General features: G+C 45.0%; 1 protein-coding gene across 1 annotated transcript in view; it reads left to right on the forward strand.

Annotated features, from left to right (window-relative positions):
• Window positions 1-26,666, forward strand: part of RGS22 (regulator of G protein signaling 22) — a 92,775-nt gene that overhangs the window by 44,141 nt on the left and 21,968 nt on the right. The window contains exons 15-16 of the mRNA XM_066578395.1: window positions 14,112-14,306; window positions 19,652-19,744. Of these exons, the coding sequence (XP_066434492.1) occupies window positions 14,112-14,306; window positions 19,652-19,744 (288 nt within the window). The remainder of the gene's footprint in view (window positions 1-14,111; window positions 14,307-19,651; window positions 19,745-26,666) is intronic.

Consider the following 26,666-nt stretch of genomic DNA (forward strand, 5'->3'; position numbering starts at 1 on the left):
ACACCATTTTTTGACATCAGGTCGGCCACCATACATATCCCCCTCTCTTTCCAATTTCTCAAATCTAACTCTGGGACAAACACCCCTAGAGTCTCGAGAGGAATATTGGGCGCTTTCAAGGTGCTAGTTATAGCCGTTTTTTTTGTCAGTTCACTCCATACTGTGAGAGATGTGAGCGTAGTAGGGGATAGCCCTTGAGTATTTATTTTTAGTTTTGCTTTATTTGGTAGAGCGTCCGACATGGCCTCTAGAGAGGCTGCTAGAAGCAACGGGTTGCATGAAGTTGTTTTGGCAAAGCTGCTTTCCACTCCTACCCACCCTGTCCTATCGTCTCCCGCAATTAGATGCCTGGTTTGGTTTAAAAGTGACGCTCTATAGTATTTGGTCAGGTTCGGAATATCTGCACCTCCTTTGTCTCGGCGCATGGATAAAATAGAGAGGGCCAGACGGGGTTTTTTACCGCCCCAGACAAAGCTAGACATCTGCCCTTGTAGTTTGGTTAGTATAGATTGGGATAAGGTAATTGGTAGAACTCTAAAAAAATAAAGAATTTTAGGGAGGAGCTTCATTTTGTAAGACATAATTCTGCCATACCACGAGAGTTTGAGTTTTGCCATGTAATCTAACTCTTTCTGCACTTGGGACAACAAGGGGGGGTAGTTTATTTTTTCCAAGTCAGTCAAATTAGAAGTCAAATGGATGCCCAGGTATGGGAGACCCCCATCCCCCCACACATAGGGAAATTCTTTTTTAATTGCATTTCTTAGTTCCTTGGAGGTATTGACACCCAATATTATTGATTTATTTATATTGAGTTTATATTGTGAAATCTCGCTAAAGGCCTGAAGGACTTGTTGGGCCGCCCTCAGGGAGCCGATTGGACGCGTCAAAGTGAGGATGACATCGTCCGCAAACAGGCCAATCTTGTGTTGACGGAGATTCAGTGGGATACCCCTTATCTCAGGGGCCAGCCTAATCGCCTCGGCCAAGGGCTCTATTGAAAGAACATATAAGATGGGGGAAAGAGGGCAGCCCTGCCTCGTGCCATTGGAAATTTTGAAGGTCTCTGAGAGCAAGCCGTCCACCAGAACCCTCGCCGACGGGTTGGAGTACAGGGCCCGGATAGCACGCCGCATCCCCTCCCCGAAGCCAAACTTGGCCAATGTTTGAAAGGCGTAGTCCCAGTGCACACGGTCAAAAGCCTTTTCGGCGTCAAGAGCTAACATGACCGCAGGGGAATGCGAGAGTCTTAAAGAGTGAAGAAGGTTGAGGACCCTGCAGGTGCCATCCGGGGCCTGCCTCCCCTTCACAAAGCCGACCTGGTCGGAATGTACAATCTCCGGGAGAATCCCGAGCAATCTCGTTGCAAGGATCTTGGAATAAATTTTTATATCCGTATTTAGCAACGAGATCGGACGGAAATTGGATGGATCATCTGGGGATTTGCCCGCCTTGGGCAAGACTACGATAGTAGCCTGGAGGGCCTCTTCCGGAAAGGCTCCACTGCACATGGCGTTATTAAAGTATTTAGTTAGGAACGGGGACAGCACCCCTGAAAACAGTTTGAAATATTCTGACGAATAACCATCAGGCCCGGGGGCCTTTTGGTTCTTCATAACTGTGATTGTTTCAGTCACCTCCAAGACTGACATTTCTCTGTCTAATTCTGACGCTTGAGCATCGGAGATACTCGGGAGGTTTAGCTTATTTAAAAAATTGTCTATCATTAATTTGTTAGGTTGAGCAGAGGCGGGATCGTCTTTTAAGTTGTACAATTCGCTATAGTACGAACGAAACTTATCCGCTATTAATTTTGGGTGAGTGATCTTAGACTCTTTATGTTTTGAACTCCATACGAAAGGAATGGAGGATCTAATCGTCTTCTTTTTAAGTAGGCTGGCCATCCATTTAGATGGTTTATTCAGTGACGAGTAAATATTAGCTCTATGGGACGCTACCTCTCTATCAAAGTCGTTTTGGAGAATTTTGCGTAATTCCAATCTTGCTTTGAACAGTTCCTTATGGGATTGTGAGGCGGGCCCCTCTCGAACCTTTTTTTCTAGTCGCTGTATTTCCGACACTAAGGCCTCTGTCTTTTCTGTTTTCTTTTTTTTGTATCTGGCGCCCAGTTTAATAAGTACCCCTCTCATGAATGCCTTATGAGCGTTCCACAGAGAGCGTGGGTCTACATCGGGGGTATTGTTTAAAGCGAAAAACTCTTCCATGTTTTTTTGAATTTCAGATTTATATTCCGGCAGCTTCATTAAGTATACATTGTTTCTCCATGATCTACTCGATTGATTAATCCCTCCCAGGGCAATTGAGGTCACTATTGGAGCGTGGTCCGACCACGTGGCCGTGCCTATCTCTGCCTTCGTTACTGCCGTGATAAGGTGTCTATCGACCAGACATAAATCGATACGGGAGAACGACCGATGACGAGAGGAAAAGTACGTATATTCCTTGGTCGCAGCATTAAGACAGCGAAAGGTGTCGTAGAGCGCGTGCCTGCGTAGCCAAAAGTTTAGATCTGAACCCAATCTCCCAGAGGGGTGGGTGGAGTCAATGAAGCTCTCCGGGGTTGAGTTAAAATCCCCGCAGAATATCAACTTGCCTTTCGCCACTTTACGGATTACTTTCATAAGTTTATTCAGAAAACTTATTTGCTTTTTATTCGGCCAGACATAAATCGATACGGGAGAACGACCGATGACGAGAGGAAAAGTACGTATATTCCTTGGTCGCAGCATTAAGACAGCGAAAGGTGTCGTAGAGCGCGTGCCTGCGTAGCCAAAAGTTTAGATCTGAACCCAATCTCCCAGAGGGGTGGGTGGAGTCAATGAAGCTCTCCGGGGTTGAGTTAAAATCCCCGCAGAATATCAACTTGCCTTTCGCCACTTTACGGATTACTTTCATAAGTTTATTCAGAAAACTTATTTGCTTTTTATTCGGGGCATAAACGTTAATTAGGGTAATTGGATCGTTTCTTAGTGTCCCTACCAAGACTATGTATCGTCCCTCTGGGTCGCAAATTTGTGTCGTGAGAGTGAATGGAGTAGATTCACCGAATGCCACCATCACACCCGCCCGTTTCTTTGGGGCGCATGCGAATGTGGCATGCGGGAACTTCTTGTGCGACATGCGGTGTATGAGGTGTGTTTCCTGTATACATACGATATTGATGTTGTTTCGACTGGCTTCCTTCCACACGTAATTTCTTTTCTGCGGGAGATTCAGCCCGTTGGCATTCAGCGATAAAATTTTCAGAGCCATAATATTGGACTAGGCACGTAGGAGCTAAGAGACAGGAACCAAACAGTGGAGGTGATGCCTAACAAAACATAACTGAATAAAGAAGAATAGATTGTTACACATAAAGCCTTACAATCGCAAGATATGAAACTGTATAATAACGGTTTGCTGCGGGCGTAAAAAAGACAGCAAGAAAGAATAAGAGAAAAAAGGCAAGCTATCGCTTGCTGAAGCATCAGGGGGGTAGAAAACAGTTCACTTGAGTGATCAGCAAAAGTCTCTGGTCTGTCATGTCCTATGACAGCGGAAGTGAGCGAGGATAAATGTAGACAAAACTTCTCTCTTTTTTTTTTTTTTTTTTTTTTTTTTGGAATCTGACGATATAAGCAGTTAAGATCTTCCTTCTCTGAATTTTCCTGCGGGGTTTGCCATGCGAGCAGACGGAGGTTCCTTCACTTCCACTCCCCACGAGGCTAAAGTTGCCCTAGCTGAGGCGACATCTTGAAGCACATGCGTTGTATTTTCTCTGTTAGTAATGACTTTCGTGGGAAATCCCCATCTATAGGGAATGTTCGCCTCTCTCAAGGCTAGGGTTATGGGGGCGAAATTTCGCCTGGCTTCCATGGTCGCTTGGGAAAGATCGATGAATATACGAATGTCAGCATATGGGCTTGGTAACGTTTGCATTTTTCTCGCTGCTTGCATAAGAGCCTCTTTCGTACTGAAATGGTGAATTCTCGCTATAATGTCTCTAGGGCTATTGTCCTTCAAAAATCTCGGAAGCGGCAGCCTGTGGGCTCTGTCGATCCTAAGATCGCGATCGGGGAGGTGCGGAAGCACTTTCTGAATCAGACGCATAACATATTCAGGGATTTTGTCGTTAGTAATTTTTTCGGAGACGCCGCGAATCTTGACGTTGTTGCGTCTATTCCTATCTTCCAAATCATTTATTTTGTTTTGGAGTTTAATAACAGTCCCCTCGAGCACATAGTGTGCGTCAATAAGCTCATTATGCGACTTCACAAGCTCCTCTGTTTTACTTTCTGTGTTCTTTAACCTGATGTTAACTTCAGAGATTGACTTGTCTACGTGATGATACATGCTTTTCAGGTCTACTTGTAAGGTGTTTCTCAGGGCTAATATCGCCTCTTTGATATATGACTCTGAGGCCGGTTTGTCAGAGGCCGGTAAATTAACGATTTCTTCATCTTGAGCAAGATGGAGGGGAGCAGCATCATGAGACTCTTCCATTGTGTCATCAGGTGAGTCTTGCCTTTGTTTGGCTGGGCTGTTTGGGGCAGAATATGTGACCCGCAACGCACTTGGCGCCAAATCTTGGGGGGAGCTGCGGTTTGCGGGCAGATTATGCTGCATTATGTTCTCCTCTGCCAGACTATTTTCAGGGGGGGAGGCATGTATGTCCGTAAAGACAGGGTTCTCATCTTCTGTGGCGTTTAACAATCTTTGCTTTTGTTTGGCCGGGCTGCCAGAAGCGGAGTGAGCGCTCCCTGCAGCGACCGGCGCCATTTTGTTTTTGGAACTACGTCCTAGGGGCGCCCCGGACCTTATCTTGTTCCCTCCTGTGGGAGCCTTCTCCTCCCGTCCTACTCCCTTTGGTCCCCTCTGTCCGCTATCCACCTCCTCCCTGCTCATGGGTGTCGGGGCAAGAGATTTGCGGAGTTCTCTTACCGGGGTTCCCGCCGCCGCGGCCATCTTCTTTTCAGCCGCCATTTCCGGGGGCACGCTGCGCGGAACGAAAAACTCCTCTAAACGGGTCGGAGCCGCTTTGGAAGTCCGTCTTTTCGCTGTCGCCATGCTCCAGAGGGTTTTAGCCGGTGGTCGGGTAGGTTTTCTCCTTCCGTTGTGTGCTGTGGTGTCGCTGAGACTAGCTGCCGAGCGGAGCTCACAGAAACTCTGCCGTCTCGGATTCACTCCAGGCCACGCCCCCTTGATATAAGATATTTGTGGCTCTGATTAAAATACGTCCCAGAACCAAGTTCTTTCTTCAAGTGGAAAACAGAATTATGTCACAACAGGAAGTGTGGTTGGCACTACAAGGAATTGCAATTACTAATATATATATATACCACAACTGATAATGTGAAAGTCCTATGTTGTTCTAAATCTACTAATGTTGATTGTATTTTTGTACATTCACTCTGCTCAGCACTTTTATATATGAATTATGGTAGATGCTATTATATATAAAACTACATCTGGTAAAATATACTGCATATGCAGTACCGCTAGTACTATAGAATGAACATTGTGGTAAGTAGTACTGTGTGCCCAGTATGGGTGAAAGTATGTGGACACTTTGGGGAGAATTTATGATCGAACTCCCATATATTTTACACCATGTCTGGCAATTTTCTGAATAAGGATGAAGCATAGTGGAGGGGTGCATGCGCTGCCATGGCTTGGTAAATTTACTATAATTTATGCCAGAAGCTGCCAATTTTCCGATAATGAATGCAGTTTAATTATAATGAATTGGTGGGGCTTAGCAGGAGGGGGAGGGGCCTTTTATAGCCTAGTAAATTTACAATAATTTATGCCAGAGGCTGGCATAAACTATAAGAATCATAGGTCTGACTATTTGACGCACCAAACAGTCAAAGATGCCTCTAATGTTTAATAGGCGTGCGTCTCTTAACATCACATTTCACTTTGGTACACATTAAATCAAGATGTCATGGTTTTTTTTTTATATATTCTCCTATTTTTGGAACAGTTTTTTTTGAGCTGTAGATGGTTTGTTGGTAATTATATGCAAATTCAAGTTCTTGCCTTTATAGGTACAAATATTGGTAGTTCTGTTTTCTGTGCAGTGTATGTGACTATTATTTGGGTAATGTTTGGCACCATTTTTAGGTATGCATATGAAGTGGTTTGATTGTGTGACCTGTAGATTCAAGAGGCATAACTAAATTATGCTATGAGAGGATAAAGTTACCTTTACACAGTACAACTGCTGGGCGCATAAGCAGGATCTGCGGCTGGGCGCATAAGCAGGATCTGCGGCTGGGCGCATAAGCAGGATCTGCGGCTGGGCGCATAAGCAGGATCTGCGGCTGGGCGCATAAGCAGGATCTGCGGCTGGGCGCATAAGCAGGATCTGCGGCTGGGCGCATAAGCAGGATCTGCGGCTGGGCGCATAAGCAGGATCTGCGGCTCGGCGCATGGGCAGGATCTGCGGCTCGGCGCATGGGCAGGATCTGCGGCTCGGCGCATGGGCAGGATCTGCGGCTCGGCGCATGGGCAGGATCTGCGGCTCGGCGCATGGGCAGGATCTGCGGCTCGGCGCATGGGCAGGATCTGCGGCTCGGCGCATGGGCAGGATCTGCGGCTCGGCGCATGGGCAGGATCTGCGGCTCGGCGCATGGGCAGGATCTGCGGCTCGGCGCATGGGCAGGATCTGCGGCTGGGCGCATGGGCAGGATCTGCGGCTGGGCGCATGGGCAGGATCTGCGGCTGGGCGCATGGGCAGGATCTGCGGCTGGGCGCATGGGCAGGATCTGCGGCTGGGCGCATGGGCAGGATCTACGGCTGGGCGCATGGGCAGGATCTACGGCTGGGCGCATGGGCAGGATCTACGGTTGGGCGCATGGGCAGGATCTACGGTTGGGTGCATTAGCATCCAACAGCAGTCCAGCAAACTATCACTTCTGTGCTTTAAACAAGAGTGGTTGTTGTTCAGAGAATAGCGGCAGAGTGGGCTGGAGATCTCTACTGGTTTCTTTCCTCCATTCACTACAAACAGTTCTGCTAATAACTTAGCTACGCCCACTAGTGAGTAATTTCTTGCTCAGTGCCAAGTCCGCGGCTGGTTGCAAATGGGATGAATATCCCCTGAATTCACTGTTCCCAACAATTATTTGGGCAATAATCACCCTGTGTAAAGGTACCTTTAGTCAAAAAAATTGTTAAATCACCAAATGTAAAAGACGCAAGCAAATTGAAAAATAAATGGTGAGGGCTCCTTCACACTGGCAAGAAAATCGGGCGATTTTCTTGCGTTGCAAGAGGGAGTGAAAACACATGATTATGAAACCAATGAATTTCAATGGTTTCATTCTCATTTGCAATGTTTTCAGTCTTGTGATGCTGCGTGAAGAAAAATCACAGCATCTTTTTTCTTTCTGCAATATCACCCATTGTTTTCATTGTTGCCGGCGGCAGCAGCACCAGCCCCATTGAAAGCAATGGGAGAACATCATTGTTCTGTCTTCTTACATGTTCACACAGTGTGCAGTCCGACATTCAGCTTAACCATTTCTGTCTTCTAAATAAACAAACTGTTCTTCTTAATCTGACAGGTTTATTAGTTAACAGATCGATGATGATTGACGATAATAATGTCGATAATGGTAAAACTATAAGAATACAGATAATTTGCATAAGTATGATGCATAGAAACATTACATAACATTACATGGAGGTACATGGTAAAATGGCTGCTACACATAGTGCTGCATGGCTAACTATACAGTTATAACTCCCTGAGTAACAACACAACTGACCACTGAACAGCTCTGCATAACATACTGTCTCTGAAACAAGGGTAGTTTTCTTACCAGATATGCTTTTACAAAGATGGTGGATTTTGAAGAGGAGAGAGCAAAGATAAGTCTGTCTCTGACTGGAAGTTCTGGCTGAAAGTTCCTTCTTCCCACAATGCCTTGCAGACTACCCATAATACATCACTCTTTATGGTAGAAAAACAAGTTATAATACATTTGTAACACAGCTAGATGGTGCTGTAACCACTAAACACCTAGAATAGAATGTTATGTAGCTTCGGTTTATGTGGGGCAGAACAAGGGGGATTCCTTCATCCAGGGGTTTCACCTTGTTTCCATTGGAGCCGGTAGCAGCAGCGCCGGCCCAATTAAAAGCAATGGGAAGAAGGGAAACCCCGCAGTGATGCAAGACTATTTTCACATGAAAACGCCTCACATCCAGGGGTTCCACATGCATTACGAAAGCGATATCGGCCCGTGAATCACGCCCCAATATCGCTTTTGCCAGTTTGCAGGAACTTTCATGGGGTTGCTGTGTAGAAAAGAGGTGTTTGCTCAAGACATTGTATAGAAAGTATTGCTAGACTTGTAGCAGATGACATAACTAAAGAAACGTGCTGGAAAATATGAACATTACAGTTATTATTACCAAAATGTATGAAGATAAAAAAGGAGACCCAATTTGAAGTTACATGAAATGTGCAGCTAATTCCACTCTCCGGCCTCTGGGTGACAGTAGATCTCCATATTACGTGTTAACCACTGGACATCATTATACATGATGTGACCTCTAAAGTAAATACAGGAATCCTAAACAGACCTCATGGCATCGCACACGCATGAGAATGTTCACAGACAAGTCAGCCCATTGGCCTGGATATTTACTTTTGTTCCTTAGATAGCTTTTTAAGCCCATTGCAAATACAAGATTTGTTTTCATTGGAACACGAGTGAGCGTTAATCTGAGTCCTCACCAAAGCGGCTGCAAGCTAAGCGTTCACAATATCTGTGTTCGCCTCTGGCATGAAACGGTGTCATGACTGATTTCTGTGAGAAACATAACTACAATGGCCTTAGATATCACAGGCACGTTACCAGCCTTCGTTCCAGGCCCAGAACACAAGTCTGTAGAGATGTTCTGAGGCCTCTGGAAATGGTTACAATTTCATTGATTCTGTGGCTTTTGACACATTTCTTGTGTTTTTGGCCGTTGTTATATGGAAAGTGTACATCATTTTTTTGGACTATTACCAGTAGCTAAAGATTAAGTTACAATAACATAATCACGTCATGAACATATCTTGTGAAACACCTGTTCCTGGGCTGCAAAATGGATTCCTTGAGAAAATGGGATCTGCTTTTCACCTACAACTAACTGAATTAGCATAGAAGGAAAATCCTGTTTAATATATATATATGACCAGTTATGTTATTACATTTTAGGAGTCTGTAGGCACAGACTGCCTGGGACCTTAGACTCTGCCCATCATGTTGGCCACTTCTTAAAGGAAATCTGTCACCAACTCTAAGCAACATAAGTTAAGTTATTTTGCCTATAGTTTAGGTGATTAGAGGCCATGGAGCCTTTTTTCATACTCACCTGTCTCCCGTTCTTGCGTTGTCCTCCAATGTGCCCAGCATCGGTTCTGTTGTACCTTGACTCCACCGGAAGCTAGGGGTTTGACAGGGCTTAGATGGAGGAACGTCCCTGTCACACCCCTAGCTCTCGATTAGCTGCCGACCCAGCACAGCTCAGAGGGCCGACAGCAGCGTGGAAGGAGTTTTTCCATGGGATGGAGGGTTAGGAGTAGTTTCAGTGTTACATGGTTGCACGTGAGTGCCAGCCGGCATTTACATGGAAGCATTGACACCTTATAATGTAAGCCTAACACTGAAACTACACCTAACCCTCCATCCCACGCAGAAGTCTCCCCCCACACTGCCTCCCCTCCGGTGGCCTCCCCTCTGCACTCTCGCCTGCAAGTTCTAACATCCATACCCTGCGCTCCATCAGGCAACGGAATGCACCTGTAAGCATTGGCGCCCCTGGAGTGCGAGGGAATATGCGGCCGCTGACGGCTACTCCGCTCCCTATGGTCCTCTCGCCAGCAGTGCTCATGACAGCTGCTGAAGGCAGGGGAGCGGAGTTGCCAGCAGCAGGCGCCTACGCTGCAGCTGGGGACAGCCCTGAGTGCCGCAACATCAGAGACCAGGCTGCTGCCCCCAGCCAATCAGAAACTGGGGGCGTTACTAAATTTTCACACAGCTGTATTATGTCACCACCCCTTACTTCCAGTGGCGACATAATACAACAGTACCCATTCATGACTCCTTTCAGAAGGCTGTGTGCACACACTCTATAATCATCTCTAAGGCAGTGCATGCACACAACCCTTTGTAAAGAGTCACACTTGCTATGTGTGTTGGCTTCGCCAGGGGACACAACTGGAACAGGGGGCGGTTGAGTATGAAAAGAGGCTCCCTGGAGTTGATGTCACCTCAACTATAAGCACCATAACTTAGTTCACATTGCTTTTAGTTTGTGACAAGTTCACTTTAAATTATGTATGGCTTAAAGGAGTTGTCCGGCCACACAGGGTAAAAATGTTTATAATGCTGCTGCTTTCCTTTCAGTAAGGATAGTAACAGACAGCATACAGGGGCTCAAACCGGCCGGCAGATCAGCTGCAATGTCAGTTTCTTACCTTAGAATCTGATCTTCACTGCAGCTTTCAAAGATGGCGCCTCTGTGCTGCCTTCTCACATGCTCTGCGCTCTCCCTCCTCTGTGTGCGCGCTCCCGATGGTAGTAAGAGACATGAAAAGGCAGGATTTCCCTCAGCTCACGTCCTAGCCCCGCCCACCTCTATTGAACTGCTCTACAGTCTCTTCCCGCCCAGGCCCCGCCCCCTTCTGCATACTATAATCAGAGGGGGTGTGGCCAGGGGAGACTGCGTTATACACTCATGTCAGGATAAAATCCTGGTATGAGTGTAAATAGCAGCACAGTGTAGATAGTGAATGGAGAGGGGCAGGGGAGAGCCCAGAGAGAACTCTCCTGCAGCCCCCCACTGCAAGGCTACCTACTGCCCCCCCACCCTGCTAAAGTGAAACAAAACATTTCCCCACACACACATGCCCCCATAGTGCCCCTCCCACAGCGACCCCCCTCCTCACAATGACCCCCCCCCCACAGTGCACTCTCCCACAGTGCCCCCCTAATGATCCCCCACAGTGCCACAAACAGTGCCCTCTACAGTACCCCCTACACATGCCCCCCCCAGTGTCACCCCTACAGTGCCTTCCAAAGTAGCCCCCCTCATTCCCCCCAACCACAGCATTCTCCACAGTCCCCCCTCAACAGTGCCCCCCCCATATCCCCCCCACAGTGCCCTCCGCAGTACCCCCCCTACACATGCCACCCCCCAGAGTCCCCCCCACTGCACTCCAAAGTAGCCCCCCTCCACATGCCCCCCCATCCACAGCGTCCCTATACAGTGCCCCCCCTGTGACCTCCCCCACAGAGTCCCCCTTTACAGTGCCCACACACAAGTACACTAACAGCACCCCGCCCCCAGGACTTCTGACAGCCACTTGCACACATCCATCCATCCATCCTCCCCCCCCCCCCCCCCCCACGAGAGCCCGCCCCTCCTCTCATTCTTACCTTGGAGTTGAAGAGCCAGCAGCCACGCCTCCCCTGCAGAGCTGAGCTTCCCAGGCTGAAGTTCTTCTGCACATGCACAGAGCTGTGCTGGAGAGGCGCGTCCCCGGTCGTCCCGACAAGAAGAGGACAAGAGACTTGTCGGAACCAGGAACCATGGCAACCGAGGAGCAACACAGGGGGAGGCATCAGAAAGGTAAGTGAATAACTTCTGTTTGCCTAATTTACAATGCACAATGTATATTACAAAGTGCATTGTATTGGGCAAACAGAAGTAATGAGACCTAATGTTTATGGCCGGACAACCCCTTTAAAGAGGTTACCTGGATGGTAGATTAGCGGTGCACCCAATCTATGGCTTATTACAGTTATGAGGATACCAAATATGCATGTTTTACAAAAACTGTTTTAAAAAGTATTTATTTTCAGCTCCCGTTAGGAGAATTTTACTTTTGATGCTTCTTTTTTAACAGTAGTGTATTGGAATACCTGTGTATTGCAATTCATTACTGCTAGTGTATACAGAATGGACAGATAACTGTTGGGCTTACAGTACCTAAAGTATTTGATAGGACAGCATCCGGGGAAAGCTGGCCTAAGGCTGCCTTTTATTTGGTCTGATTCTTGGCGAGACGTAATGAATGCCGATAGAGAAAGCATGTCAATCTGCACTTGTCTACATTTCTTTTACACTGGTTAATCATTGAGATGGGGCAGACGATCATTACTATGATCATTCATCCCCATAGAGCTGTATTTGGTTGGCTTTACATCTACCACGAGAAGATGTACAGCCGACTAGCAAGCATAAACGAGATGATCAGCTGATGAATGAGTGTTTGCACTTTTACACAACCCAATGATTAGGCAACAGAACGTTCGGGCAAATGCTTTTGTCCAATATCAGACCGTGTAAAAGGCACAATTCCGGGATGTCATGGGGTGCAAACGATATATTTTTAATCAAATCTCTTGTTATTGGGTAGTGGTAAGAAATTGAATGCAGCATCTAATGGGTTTAAATGACTGATGGATGAAGATGGGAGTTTCCTTTAGTAATTAATAAATTTGGCTCATTTTACAACTCGTCTTGAACTAGAACATGGAAGGCACAAGTAGAAAGGAAGGAGGTCATGTGCGTAGAGTTATAGGTACAATTGTTGTGGCAAAGGAATTCAGTTGCTTCCTGTGGCAAAGAATGTTGGCAGCAACCTTGGGATTAGCGCAAAAATTCCAACAAAAAAATGCAGTAACAGTCCTTTTCTTTCTAAGGGTGAGTCCACTCATAGCTGATTTGCTGTAGATTTCCAAAACATGCAGATTTTGACATTGATTTTGGTGTGGATTTTTTCCAATGCAGCAAATTGGCTATGTGTGAACGCATTCTAAGGCCGGTCCATATTATGGATGTTTTTCATATTACATCCATATATCATCAATTTTCCATCTTTATTGGCCTCTGTATTTTTATTATTTTCTAATGGGCAAATACTTAGCTGTTTTTGCCCAATAGACAAGGATAGAAGTACACAAAAAATACATTATGCTGCAGTTTTGAAAAACGGACGTAAAAAATATGGTCATGTGGTTAGTCCTATAGATTTACATTAGCTCTGTATTGCGGTCCCCTCAGCATGGACCTAAGATGGAGCAAAAGCGCATTTGTCTGAAAGTGGCCTAATAGTCATAGAAACATAGAAGATTGACCACATGGTCTATTCCGTCTGCCCTTTTATATTTTTCAAAACTACTGTGGATTCATTGCAGGATTTTCCACAGTATGTGAAGATTTTAGAAATCTTCTCCACGTGCCTTGTGCTATTCTAGCAGTGGCAATTCCACAGTATTTCAGGTGTGTGTAAAGGTTGGCTTAAGACTGACAGTGTTTCATGGGTGTCCTGCTATCATCCTGTTGGGGTGCTTTCACATTGGCAGAATTATTCCACAAGAACTTTGCAGAATTTGCATTCTTGCGGAATTAGCATTTTTGTAGAATATTCTGCACGAAAATTTGCAGTACTAACGTGTGGATTTTGATGCAGAATGAAAATAGCAGAATTCTGACGGCAATTCTGTATCAACATCCACAGTCAGCGGTGCGGATTGTGGTGCAGAATTCAGGGGTGGCATATTCTGCAAGCTGCTGCAAAATATTCTGTCCTGAATGAAAGGTCCCTCATACAGCTATCATGGGATGAAGGGCTCTTGTCTAGGCACACTAATTAGTGCAACTAATTAAAGCAATAGAAATGACACATAAATATAAATGCTGATGGTGAGGTAATGAGAATTCAATTAGTAGTTCGCTAAAAAGAACATTTTCCATTAAATGTTTTAGTCACATTGTTAAAATACAGTGTTTAAGAACGATCTGTTTTTCATTTATCGTGCTACAGCTGTCTAATGTCAAACCTGGCCAATTTCAGGACCAGACATAGACAACTTGTCATTCAACTAGCTCTGGAACTACAAGCCTCATCGTGCCTTCCAGGCCTTGCAGAACCGCAGGTTACATACATCTGTTCTACAACTTGAGTTTTTCCACAAGTCTAACGTTCATGCCGGGTACATCAAGCATCTGTCTGTTGTCACGTTCTTTCTTTCAGTGAAATTTAAATCCCACATTAAAGTCATGAAATGATTTATTGACCTAAGTTTGGTTTTCTCCTCCAGCTCATTTTTGGCACTTACCTTGCTCCTTCAGCTTCCATGGACATTGGTGTTGAGCAGACCACAAGGAAAGAGATTTACCAGAAACTTGATCCACCTTTTGAGGATTTATTCGACTCAGCTGAAGAATACGTCCTCACGATTCTACTCTCCTCCTGGATACAGATGACTGAATTAGACAGACAAGCCTATGGGAAGGTATTCATTTTTAACCTGTCTGTCTGTTAAAAAGGGGCCAAATATCAACATGTAAGGAAAATGAACTGTAGAATGTGAACTCTATAAATGGATATAAGTCCAGTCCTCTAACAAAATTAACCACTACGGCTACTTTCACTTACCAACATCCCTCACAGTTCTATGGAACCAAACTTAGGTCAACATAGGTGATATAAGAGGATGCGGATTAAGTACCAAAGTCGGCATCGGAATCCATATGCTTTTTGCAACCCGTTGAGTCCAGTGCGAATCAACACCATAATTTCTACAACGTATACCGGTATTTGAAATCCGCATCACGAAAAGAAGATTATTGACATTTCCATTCTTGACAGATTCCTGATTGGGAAATCCTTACAAGAATTAGCATCATTGAATGAGGGTAATCTGCTTGTGGATCTGCGACATTTTCAAATCCACATTTGCAACAGAAATCTAAGGCTCAGCCTTGAATTTCTGCCATGGATTATGAGGTGAATCTCCGTCAGATTCTTCCAATGCAGATGTAACACAATATGATCCATCCCTTTTAGTCTTGTTGACGGATGCTAAAATGTAGCCATATTATGATTGTGTGAAATGCGCCTTACAGTCAAGCCTCGTTCACATGGCCTATGAAGTGTGAGATGCACCTCAGATTTGTCTAACGTGGATCTGATACTTTAATCATGGGTAGTATTCCAAGGCTGAGCGTTGGAGTTATAGAGGTTTTCCAGGACATAAAAATGGTTATATGGCTTTAAAATAAAGAAAAATTGCATACTTTCCTATCCCAGTGGCTCCTCGTCCAGAGCTGCAGTCCCGGTGCCCGCTGCATGGAACTCTGGCGGTCACGTGCCATTCATTGTGCGCTTGATCACTCAGCTGCTCACAGGCTTCAGCAGTGATTCTTCTATGGGTCCTGCAGCCTGTGAGTGGCTGAACGGTCGTGTGCACGATTAATGACAAGTGACCGCCTGCTACTTCTCTGGGGTGCCATGCAGCAGGCATTGGGGCTGCAGTGCTGGACGTGGATCCGCTGGGCTAGGTGAGTATTCAAGTTTTCCTTATTTTAATGTCACATAGATTTTTTTTTATGTCTCAGAAAACCCCTTTAAGCCACAGATTTGGCCCCAGTGAATGAGACAAATCCGTGTGCAGCTACTCAATCTGGTTTTCGCGTCAATAATTGACATGTTAATTCCTTTATTCCATGTTGTAGATTTAAAAATCCGCTTTTGGAAAGTTCCACACTAGATGAACTATGGGGCAGATTTCCATAGCATTCAGTAGAATGCTAAAATAGTGCGGATTTCACCATGGATTTTGGAGTGGAATCCGTGTAGGAATCGACATTACAATTACGACGTTAATGGGGCTCGATACTCGTCCCCTATGTCCAGCATAATAATCCTTATTTTACAGCACCAACATATTCCACAGCACTTTACAATTCAGAAGGTACATGTGCAGAAAAAACAGACATTGCAGAGTAAGAGCCCTTTTATACGGAATGATTGTTGTTCAGATTCTTACTGGATCTCAGGAATCTGAGCGATATTCAAACAGTGTAAGGCTGCCAGTGACTGAATGATGAACAGTAATTAATTGTTTGCTTATGGTTTGTCATTCAGTTTCTGCAAGCATAAAAATTAAACGATGTTCAGCCTGTGTAAGCAGGCAATCGTTGATCTATGAATGACTCCCTGTTTACTGTGAATGCAGGCGGGCAGAGGTGATGTCTGGCGCACTTTACCTTCATTCACATGATCCTAGCTCCTGTGTGAAAGCACAAGAACAGTTTTCTCTAGGTTGACTGTCAGGTGCTTGGCGCCCGACAATTGTCACATATACAAGGGCCCTAAAGCCAGATTCACACGGGCGTATTTGTGCATGAAATCTTTGCGCACCAAATCCACAGAAAATGGGATGTTGATTTCTCCATAACTTACTTTATGGAGCACAAAGGTGATAAACAGGTTCCCTTTAAATGTCCTAGAGGCATTGTTGGTTCAATTAAATGACAATCCTTCAGTCTTTTACATTTTCTATATAAGCAAATGAGAGTGACAGAACAATTAATGTTTAAACTGAACAATAAGCAAACGAGCCAATAATGATTTTTAATTTTTATAAGGGCTCTTTCCCACGAGCATATATCGGACGGCATTTTCACGGCTGGACGATATACGCTATCATCTGGGGCGTAGAAGCTCGTGAATGGGCGCACAAATCTAACGTTTGTGCGGCCGTTCACACGGCATGGGCCCGGCGCATATGCACTGAGGTCACCATGCCGTCGCCCCTTTCCCCTCCCTCCCCTCACCTCTGCTCTCCTCCCCGCTTGTTCTTTGCAATGGGAGGGGACAGAGCTAAGCACAGTCCCGTCCCACCTCCTCGAATTGATGGCTATGGACAAGGGCCGGGGAGAGGGCAGGAGCTTGGCTCCCCCCCACATCCCACCCCTTGTCTGCAGTCAGCAATGGGAGGAGGCGGGACGGCACTTAGCTCCACCCCCGTCCTGTCCCCCCCAATTGCAGAGAACAAGCAGGGAAGAGAGCAGAGGTGAGCCTGAACAGGGAAAGGAGAGCAGAGGGAGGGAGTTTAGCAGCCACGCTACTAAACTCCCTCCCACCTCTGGCCACTGCCAGCGGCTCACATAGGAGCCCATGCAGCGGCCAACGTATTCCGGCCCAAAAGATAGTTCCAGGACTATCTTTTGGGCCTGACGTAAAAACGCCCGGCACTATATTGGCCTGGTCGGGCACTTTATCATTTCAGGAATACGGCCATGTGATCTGATGGATTGGAATCTAATGCATCAGATCACGGCATATATTTTCACGGCCTGCCGATATACTCTTGTGGGAACAAGCCCTAAAGGTGAATAATTTTCATTCGCTAATCAGTTGTTGGCTCGCGTTTAGACCAAACAGTTATTGTTCATTTTCGCTCATTTGAAAGATTTTTTGAACTATGCCCATTCCATCGAAAAGCACACTAAGGGCTTATTCACATGATCGTATGTCAGCCGCCGTTTTCACACTGCATATTCCCATGGCGTAAAAGTGCCCGGACGGCCAATATAGCACCAGGCGCTTTTACACCAGGCAGGAAAGATAGTCCTGGAACTATCTTTCTGGCCGGAATACGTCGGCTGCTGTCATAGGCTGCATAGACAGCCTATGACAGCTGCTTGAGAAGAGAGGTGGGAAAGAGTTTAGCAGCATGACTGCTAAACTCCCACCCCCTTCCCTCCTCCTTTCTGCCAGTTTGCCGGATGTTTGCAATAGGAGGCGTGGGATGGGGGTGGATATAGCTGCTAAGCTCCCACCCTATCCCGCCCCCTCCCATTGCTAGCTGACGACAAGGGGTGGAGAGCTTAACACACCAGCTCCTTCGCCGCCTCCTTCCATTGCTGAGAGTCGGCGAGGGGGAGACAGCATAGCGAGCTAAACTGTCTCCCCCCGCCCAACGGCATTTCAGGCTCACCATATATGTGCCCGGCCCGGGCTGTCTGAACGGGCGCACAAATTTTAACCTTGTACGCCTGTTTACATGTTTTTAGGGCAGCGACGACAAACGTAAAAATGCTGACGCCCATGTGAAACAGCCCTAAAGCCCCATTTACATGTAAATATAATCACTCAAAATTCATTCAAAAGCATGCTATGATTCTCCCTGGGAGCACTGGTAACGTTGTTTTCAGCTGCAATCCCATGGCAGAACAAAAGGGCTGTATGCATAAAACAGACCACCTGCTGTTCTCTGCATACATCTCAGGGTGTTACCATGTGGCAGCTGCCGGGGGCGCGGGTGGCTGGTCAGCACGGTGCGCGCGCTCGTGGGTCCAGGCGGCAACATGCATGCGAGCCTGTGAGTGCAGCTCTATGCACGAGCCCATGGTTATAGGATTCTGCTGGGAGGTAGTCGCCTTCCTCTCTCCGCCCTTGGGCGGAGGCTTCTGTGTATAAGGCTGGCAGTGAGGTCCATTCACTGCCAGTTATTGGTTTTTGCTCAGTGTGCTAGCATCCTGCCTCTGTCAGTCTCCTGTGTTTCAGCTTTTGCTATATCTGCCAGGTTATCCCATCTGCCTCGGTCTGCGTGTATTTTCTATTGTTTTTTTTCATCTGCCCTTCCTGTCGGTATTCTACCCTGTTCCATCTTGGTACGCCAGTCCCCCCTCTCGGCCCCTAGTGAGAGCAGGGTCCGCCGCCCAATTGCCCGCCTAGGGTTAGCCAGGACTGGAGGCAAGTAGGCAGGGACAGGGGTTGCGGGTAAGTTCTAGGGCAACCCAGGCTGGCGTATCATCGGGTAGGATATCGTAACACAGGGAGGCTCATTAACATGCAAATGAAGCTAATAAGCTACTAATGGGCATTAGTGCCCATTAGCAGCTCGTGAAAAATGATCGCTCAAACTGTCAATGAAGCCATCCTTTGATCAAATTTTGAGCGATCATCTTTGCATTTAAATGGGGCTTTACTGTGCCACAGTTTGTTTACACTTAATTACTTTACAATGGGTTTTGTTATATTGAGATAATAGATCAATAGTTTTTATTGACTTAAGGGCAAAGTCCCATTGCCGGATTTCTGACACATTTTACACGTTGGAAATCCGCTGCGTTGCCCCGCAGCTATTAGGTTCTATTGAACCAAATAGCTCAATGTTCACGCTGCTGAATTCCACTGCGGAATTCCGCAGCATAAAAGAAAACGCAGCATTTCCTATTTGCAGCGGGAATACACGCGGCCGGCTTCCATTATAGTCAAGCTATACTTCTGTTACGCTATACTTCCGCTGTAGCACAGCAGAGGTATTGCATGAATACATGAGCCCACCGCCAGACCCGTCATCTGACACTGCCGGCGTGTCATGCACTCTACCGCTGGCCCTCTATGCGGGACACTACGGCTGATCCGGAGTGATAAGTATGGGGGTTTTGGGAGGTGCAGTGGCAGACTCCACTGCGATATTCCACTGGCGAAGCCCATCACGGCCGTGGGCATGAGGCCTAAGATAACTTGTAGGAAGTTATCACAATCAAGTTAAACTTTGCTGCCTCTGCCGGTGGGCCATATAATAAATAGTATATCTAGTTTTTATTATTGCCAGAATTACTATCTGGTACAGTCAGCTGCTCCACATCATATCCCTCAATATCCAGAGTAAAATAACTGCTGTTAGCAGAGCGATGACAGATTTATCATTATAAACACATTGGGATTTCTTTGTCACAGTAATGGACAGATGGTCTTTGCATTCGTTTGTCAATGTAACCCCTGCATTGGCAGAGAGGTCAGCAGCATTTCTTCTTTGCTTTGTTTTATTCTGTTTATTAGGTAGAGCTGGTCGAAGAATCACGGCAGCTGGAGTCAGCTAACTATCAAAAGCTACAGGCTTTGCAACAGGAGGAGGCGTCCAAGAAAGATGAGGTAAGATAATAGCTTTGCTGCATTCGTTTGGAGCAATTTTGCCAAGACGTTTTGTACAGTAGAATGCGGAATATGTAATTTTTGGTTGAATACTGATAAGGTTGTAGAGAATGGCTGAGAAACTTGTTAACAGAATATCAACTTTGCACAGGTTTGTTCTGTACTTTGTTTTTTTTAAGACCCACAGAGCAAAAATCTACTATTTGCTTTCCTTGTAATTGCCCAAATTCCTGGGAAAGACAGTGATATAAAATGGGCTTCTTTTGAAATTGATAACACAATTCCAGTTTGTTGAACACAGTTTGATCTACTGTACCTCTACATTCCATAGAGACCACCAATGTGGCTGCTTTAGGGCCCCTATTGCATTTCAACTTGCCTCAGCCATCCTTTTAATTGCTTAAAGGGGTTGTCCCGCGGCAGCAAGTGGGTCTATACACTTCTGTATGGCCATATTAATGCACTTTGTAATGTACATTGTGCATTAATTATGAGCCATACAGAAGTTATAAGAAGTTTTTCACTTACCTGCTCCGTTGCTAGCGTCCTCGTTTCCATGGAGCCGACTAATTTTCGCCGTCTAATGGCCAAATTAGCCGCGCTTGCGCAGTCCGGGTCTTCTTCTTTCCTCAATGGGGCTCCGTGTAGCTCCGTGTAGCTCCTCCCCGTCACGTGCCGATTCCAGCCAATCAGGAGGCTGGAATCGGCAATGGACCGCACAGAAGCCCTGCGGTCCACCGAGGGTGAAGATCCCGGCGGCCATCTTCAGCAGGTAAGTAAGAAGTCACCGGAGCGCGGGGATTCAGGTAAGCACTCTCCGGTGTTCTTTTTTAACCCCTGCATCGGGGTTGTCTCGCGCCGAACGGGGGGGGGTTGAAAAAAAAAAAAACCCGTTTCGGCGCGGGACAACCCCTTTAAATAAGGATGTAGAAAACAAACTAAAAGTTATGAATATAGAAAAAGTCACCTCCGATCTGGTGCCTCTCACAAACTTATGGCTGGCTGATTGAGAGCCAATTTACATAGCACCCTGCTTTTATGAGTGCATGGGAAGACGAGCGTGCCACATCCAGAACACCAGAGGAGTGGAGCAAAGCATTTCTAGTGTTCCACAAGCTGCCTATGGGCTATAAAGCTCAGGAGAACAACAAGCTGCTAAAAAGATGGTACCGATGTCTGGAACTACTACATTGTATCTATCCATTAGTTACATCAAATTGCTGGAGATGCGGCTCAGGCATTGGAACCATGCTGCACGTGTGCTGGGACTGTCCTTCACTGAGACCATTCTGGAACATAGTGTTCTCCACCTACACAAAAGTTACCAACGATCTATTATAGCGTCCCCTCAGATTTCCCTGCTCTCCATCCTCCCAGGATCTATCTCATCAATAAAGAAGGGTATCTTACGCCATTTGTTAACTGCAGCATGTGCTGTTATCCATGACATTGGAAGACTCCACAAACACCCACTACCCATGAGTGGATGCAGTAATTGAATGAGATCATGTCAATGGAGGAGATGCTGTCTGAGGATTCAGCCCTCCCGGAGAAATTTATAGCAATGTGGAGCCCTTGGCTAGAGTTTCAAAACACCTTTGATTTTCAGGCCTCGTTAACCTAAACCTCACGCTACTAGTGATACCTCAGTTCCCCCCAATTTACTCCTTTTGGTATGTATCTGACCCCCCCCCCTTTTTTTTCTCTTTCTCTCTCTCTCTTTTTCTTCCTTCCTTACTTCTTCTTTCACTTTCTCTTCTCTGTTAAATTCCTTTTCACTAAACTTTCAATACTAAACCTATATGGAGTTCAATTTGGTTGAGTTAAAAGTTATGACTAAGATATTACCTCCATTTGGTTTGACAACATGGACGTCTAGTTATGTATTTTAATTATAATAACCTTAGTAAACCGGATCCATAGATTAGGCTAGTGGTTAAATGTTTCATACAATTTATAAGGTCCTGCGAGACCCACTTGCTACTGTTTATTTTATTTTGATATATCCGCAAACTTTAATAAAAAAATGATTAAACCTAAAAAAGTTATGAATATAGGATGAAAGCACCAGGTCCTCCTGTCTCAGTTGGTACGGAGTGCGGTGGTGTTGAACAGCACCGGAAAGGAGACACATATTTATTTTTACTATGAGGCCTTACAACCTCTGTGTATGTCTATCTCTGTTAAAGGTTGCCTGCTAATTAAATAATCTACTCCTAGTTTATTTTAAAATATAGCTTTTGTGTCTTATTTATGACCTAAATAATAGGTTATTACAGGATTCATATTTTTACATGAACCCTTTTGCAGCTTTGTATGTCTCTATCCAAATTCAGAATCCAGAGGTTGTAGAGACAGGAATGAAATACTTCCATACCATTATATTTCCATATCATTCTTCAGATTTGATAGCTAACTCTTCAGTCTAAAGTGCAGATGGATAAAACCTATTTTAAACAAGACATAAAATTTTTATCCTATCTGACATATTATTTACATCAGTAGGTAGGTCACTCAATGTGACTATTAAAGCCAGGGTGTATATATCATAGAGGCAATGCAGGCCACCTTCCAACAAGACAATGGTCCTAAGCACACAGTCAAGACAAGACACGAGTGGCTTAGGGGCAAATCTGTGAATGTCCTTGAGTAATCCAGCCAGAGTCCTGACTTACACCCAATCGAATCTCTGCAAAAACCTGAAAATGGCTGTCCACAAACGACTCCCATCCAATCTAAACAGCTTGAGAAGATCTGCAAAGAGGAATGGCAAACAATCCCCAAGATCCAGGTGTGCAAACCTTGTAACATCATACCCTAGAAGACTGGAGGCTGTAATCGCTGCCAAGGGTGCTTCAAGTAAAGTACTAAGGAAAGGGTGTGAATACTTATGTCAATGCAAAATGTTAGTATTTCACTTTTAAAAAAATTACAAAGATTTCTAAATATTCAATTTTCACTTAGTCATTCTGGTGTATTAAAGGGGTTGTCCCGCGCCGAAACGGGTTTTTTTTTTTTTCAACCCCCCCCCCCCCCCCCCGTTCGGCGCGAGACAACCCCGATGCAGGGACGTACAGAAAGCTCACCGGAGCGCTTACCTTAATCCCCGCGCTCCGGTGACTTCTATACTTACCTGTGAAGATGGCCGCCGGGATCCTCTGCCTCTGCAGCTCTTCTGTGCGGTCCACTGCCGATTCCAGCCTCCTGATTGGCTGGAATCGGCACGTGACGGGGCGGAGCTACACGGAGCCCCATAGAGAACAGGAGAAGACCTGGACTGCGCAAGCGCAGCTAATTTGGCCATCGGAGGGCGAAAATTAGTCGGCACCATGGAGACGAGGACGCTAGCAACGGAGCAGGTAAGTATAAAACTTTTTATAACTTCTGTATGGCTCATAATTAATGCACAATGTATATTACAAAGTGCATTAATATGGCCATACAGAAGTGTATAGACCCACTTGCTGCCGCGGGACAACCCCTTTAAGTGCAGAATGATGGGGGAAAACTTGATTTTTTTTAAATTTACATAAGGCGACAACATAACAAAATGTAAAAAGTGAAAAGGTCTGAAGACTTTCAGACGTACTGTAGTTGTTACAGTTTTTATGTTAAATCAGTTTTTATTAAAGTTTGTTGAATATTATAAAATAAGCAATAGCACAAAGGTCTTGCAGTACCATATAAACGTATGAAAACGGTAACTAACATTTTCAGAACAATGTAATTTCAAAACAGATTTTATATACTCCTTTTGATTTTGTGATTCGCTAAGTTTACATTACATTGTTAAAGGACTGGAAAAATCCCCTAAAACTTATGAAATCAACAATTTTAAGTTTCACATTGCCTGATCTATGGATCGGTTTTACTGTCATTATTATAATTAGAGAGATAACTAAGCATCCATGTTAACATCCTAAAAGGGGGTACTATCTTAGTTCCAAGTTTTAACATAACTATATTGAATTTTAAGTAGATTTAGTATTGTTAACTTTAGGCCCTTTTACACACAATGAAGATTGCTCAAAATTTGCTCAAAAGCCATCTTTTGAGCGATAATCGTTGTGTGTAAATGTGCTCATCTTTCACTTTTCTGCTGAGCAATGATTTTATTTCCGCATTAAAATCCATTCTTCGGCAGCAGAGCTGATGGCAGGGACTTCACACTGTGTTCTCCGCGGAGAGCACTGATAACATTGTCTCAGCTGTCAGCCCAATGGGAATATATTCAGAGAACAGACCACTCGCTGTTCTCTGCATATAGCTCCCAGAGGCTCACACACATTAATAAGCTACTAATTGGCATTAGTACCAATTAGTAGTTTATGCAAAATGATCTCTCAAAAGTCATTTTTTGAGCGATCATCTTTGTGTGTAAAATGGCCTTAAGAAGTAGAATTTATCAGAAAGCAGATAGAGAAAGAAAGAGTGAGGAAGGAGTGGGGGAGGGAAAGGAATAAAAGAAATAATAAGGAAAAAAAAAATTATAAAGAAAATAACAAACACATATCAGTGCATGCAATTGGGAGGTACGGTGTGGTATCCCCACTGCCTTAGGGGTTAGCTTAACTAGGCCTGAAAATCAGCAGTGTTTTGAAACTCTAACCAAGGGCTCCATATTGCTATAAAATTCACTGTTAAGTCTGAAGTCAAGCATTAACCCTTCCATTGTCATGATCTCATTTAATTCCTGGATCCATTCAAAGGTAGCGGGTGTCCAATATCTGGGGACAACAGCACGTGCCGCAGTTAAGAAATGGCATAAGATATCCTTTATTGATGAGGGAGATCCACAAAGGATGGAGAGCAGGGCAATCTGAGGGGACACTGTTATAGATCATTAGTAACTTTTGTGTAGGTGGAGAACACTATGTTCCAGAATAGTCTAAAGGCCCATTTACACACAACGATTCGTCCAAACGACCGAAAATTAGCGATAATCGTTACATGTAAACGTGGGCATCATGCAGTTTTCGTTTAAACAATGGCTTTCAGTTCACTTAAAATCCATCAATCAGTAGCTGAAAGACTGAGCCGTATCACTTGGCTTGGATTTCTGCTGACTGTGGTGTTGTACATTCACTATGATTAGTTGCAATGTAGCAGTGTGATATTGTGATCTTATTTTGCGGAGCCACAAGTCAATGTGTAGCCTTTAGGCCTTAGTCAGACGGGCGTTTTTTCGCGCGATTTGCGCATCGCATGTCGCATGCGCAAATCGCGTGACCGGCAGCGAAAAATCGCGTGAAAAATCTGCACCTAGCCGCGTTAATCGTCGCAGCAAAACGCCCGTCTGACCGGAGAAAAATCGCCGTGCGCATCAAAATGCGCATGAAACTTAGACTGACCGGCGAAAAAAATGATTTTGGTGCGCACATAAAACGCAGAACGCAGATAGGCGCGATCTGCGAATCGTCGTGTCCTATAATTTTTCGCATATCCGCATAAAAAGCGGACATGTGACCGATACCATAGCGAACCATTGGTTCTATATATGCGCAAATCGCATGCGCATGCGCAAATCGCGCGAAAAAACGCCCGTCTGACTAAGGCCTTACAGTGATATTCTTGCCAATAAGCTTTGCTTTTAGGGGAGAATGCTTTTGTATTACCGTGCCATACGAAGGCACCATTCAGCAGCCTTAGACACTGTTAGGGTGGTTTCACATCTGCGTCTGTCCCTCAGTCTTTGTTTTCCAATTTTTTAAACTAAAAAAACTGCAGCAAACTGGACACATAGAGAGCAATAGATTTTCTTGCTCTCAGTTTGGGTTCGGTATGACTCCATTCCATTCACTTCCAGGTTTTCTGAATGGAAAAAGCGCAGCTTACAGCGTTATTGTTCTTGTCCAAAAAAAAACAGAAAGCGAACAGAAAGCACCTTTCCGTTTTTATTTTTTTGCAATAAAGTCAATGACAGTGGAAAGTAAACTGAAGGGTGTCCATCGGCTTTCAGTGTTTGGGCACCTTCACATGACAGTTTTTGTGTTTAGTTTTTTGTGAGCCAAAACCAGGGGTGGAGAGAAAGTATAAATGGAAAGATTTGCAGTTCTTCCATATTTTGGACCCACTCCTGGTTTTGGCTCACAAAAAACTGAACACGAAAACTGTCATGTGAAAGTGCCCTTAAAGGGATTCTTTTATCAGAACACTGCAAAGTAAAACAATAGGTGACCTCAGAGGGATGGGGAGGGAAGAGAGAGAAGCCAGGGAAGCAGAGGGAGAGGGAAAAGTCCAGCCACCACCAACCAGCCAGGAGTGTGTATTGTGTGCATTGTGCCGGCTTGGAGGAAGAGCTCTGGCAGACCTCCGAGAGTGATAGCTGTGGAGTGTGCAATGACCTGCATATCCAATAATCAGCTACTCTACCTTCAAAAAGGTATTTGCATGCATGCATCATTTCTTCTTAAGTTTGTAATCGGTCCACATTCAGTTCAAATGGATCAGTTTTAAAAGGACTTCAAAGGCAGCTGTGAAACCACCCTTAATCATTTTCTGTTGAGTACACTACATGGTTTTGATACCGCACAAATATCTCCATCTAAGTATACTTAAGGATTGTTCTTGCTATGGTAAAATATGAGATTGATAACCGAATGTGAAAACGTTCTCTACGTCACTGGCCAGACAATGCTATACAATATGTTCCTTTGCAATCCAATCTGTATTGTTTCAGCATCTGTGAACATTTGTGAACAAACATAATTTTATACTTTTGATAAAACTGACTTTGCGACGATTCCAAGAAACATCATTAAATTAAATCTCCTAAATCCTTTTGTACAGAGATCAGGATTGAATGACTTCAGAGAAACATAATAGAGCATTGAAAATTGCAGCAGTGACTGTGCCACGATGTCTATCCTTCAAACTCCATAATCCCTTTTTATACAATCAGATTATATATTCCAAGTGGGGT

Source organism: Eleutherodactylus coqui, chromosome 9, assembly GCF_035609145.1.
Source record: "Eleutherodactylus coqui strain aEleCoq1 chromosome 9, aEleCoq1.hap1, whole genome shotgun sequence".
NCBI classification, from domain to species: Eukaryota; Metazoa; Chordata; class Amphibia; order Anura; family Eleutherodactylidae; genus Eleutherodactylus; species Eleutherodactylus coqui.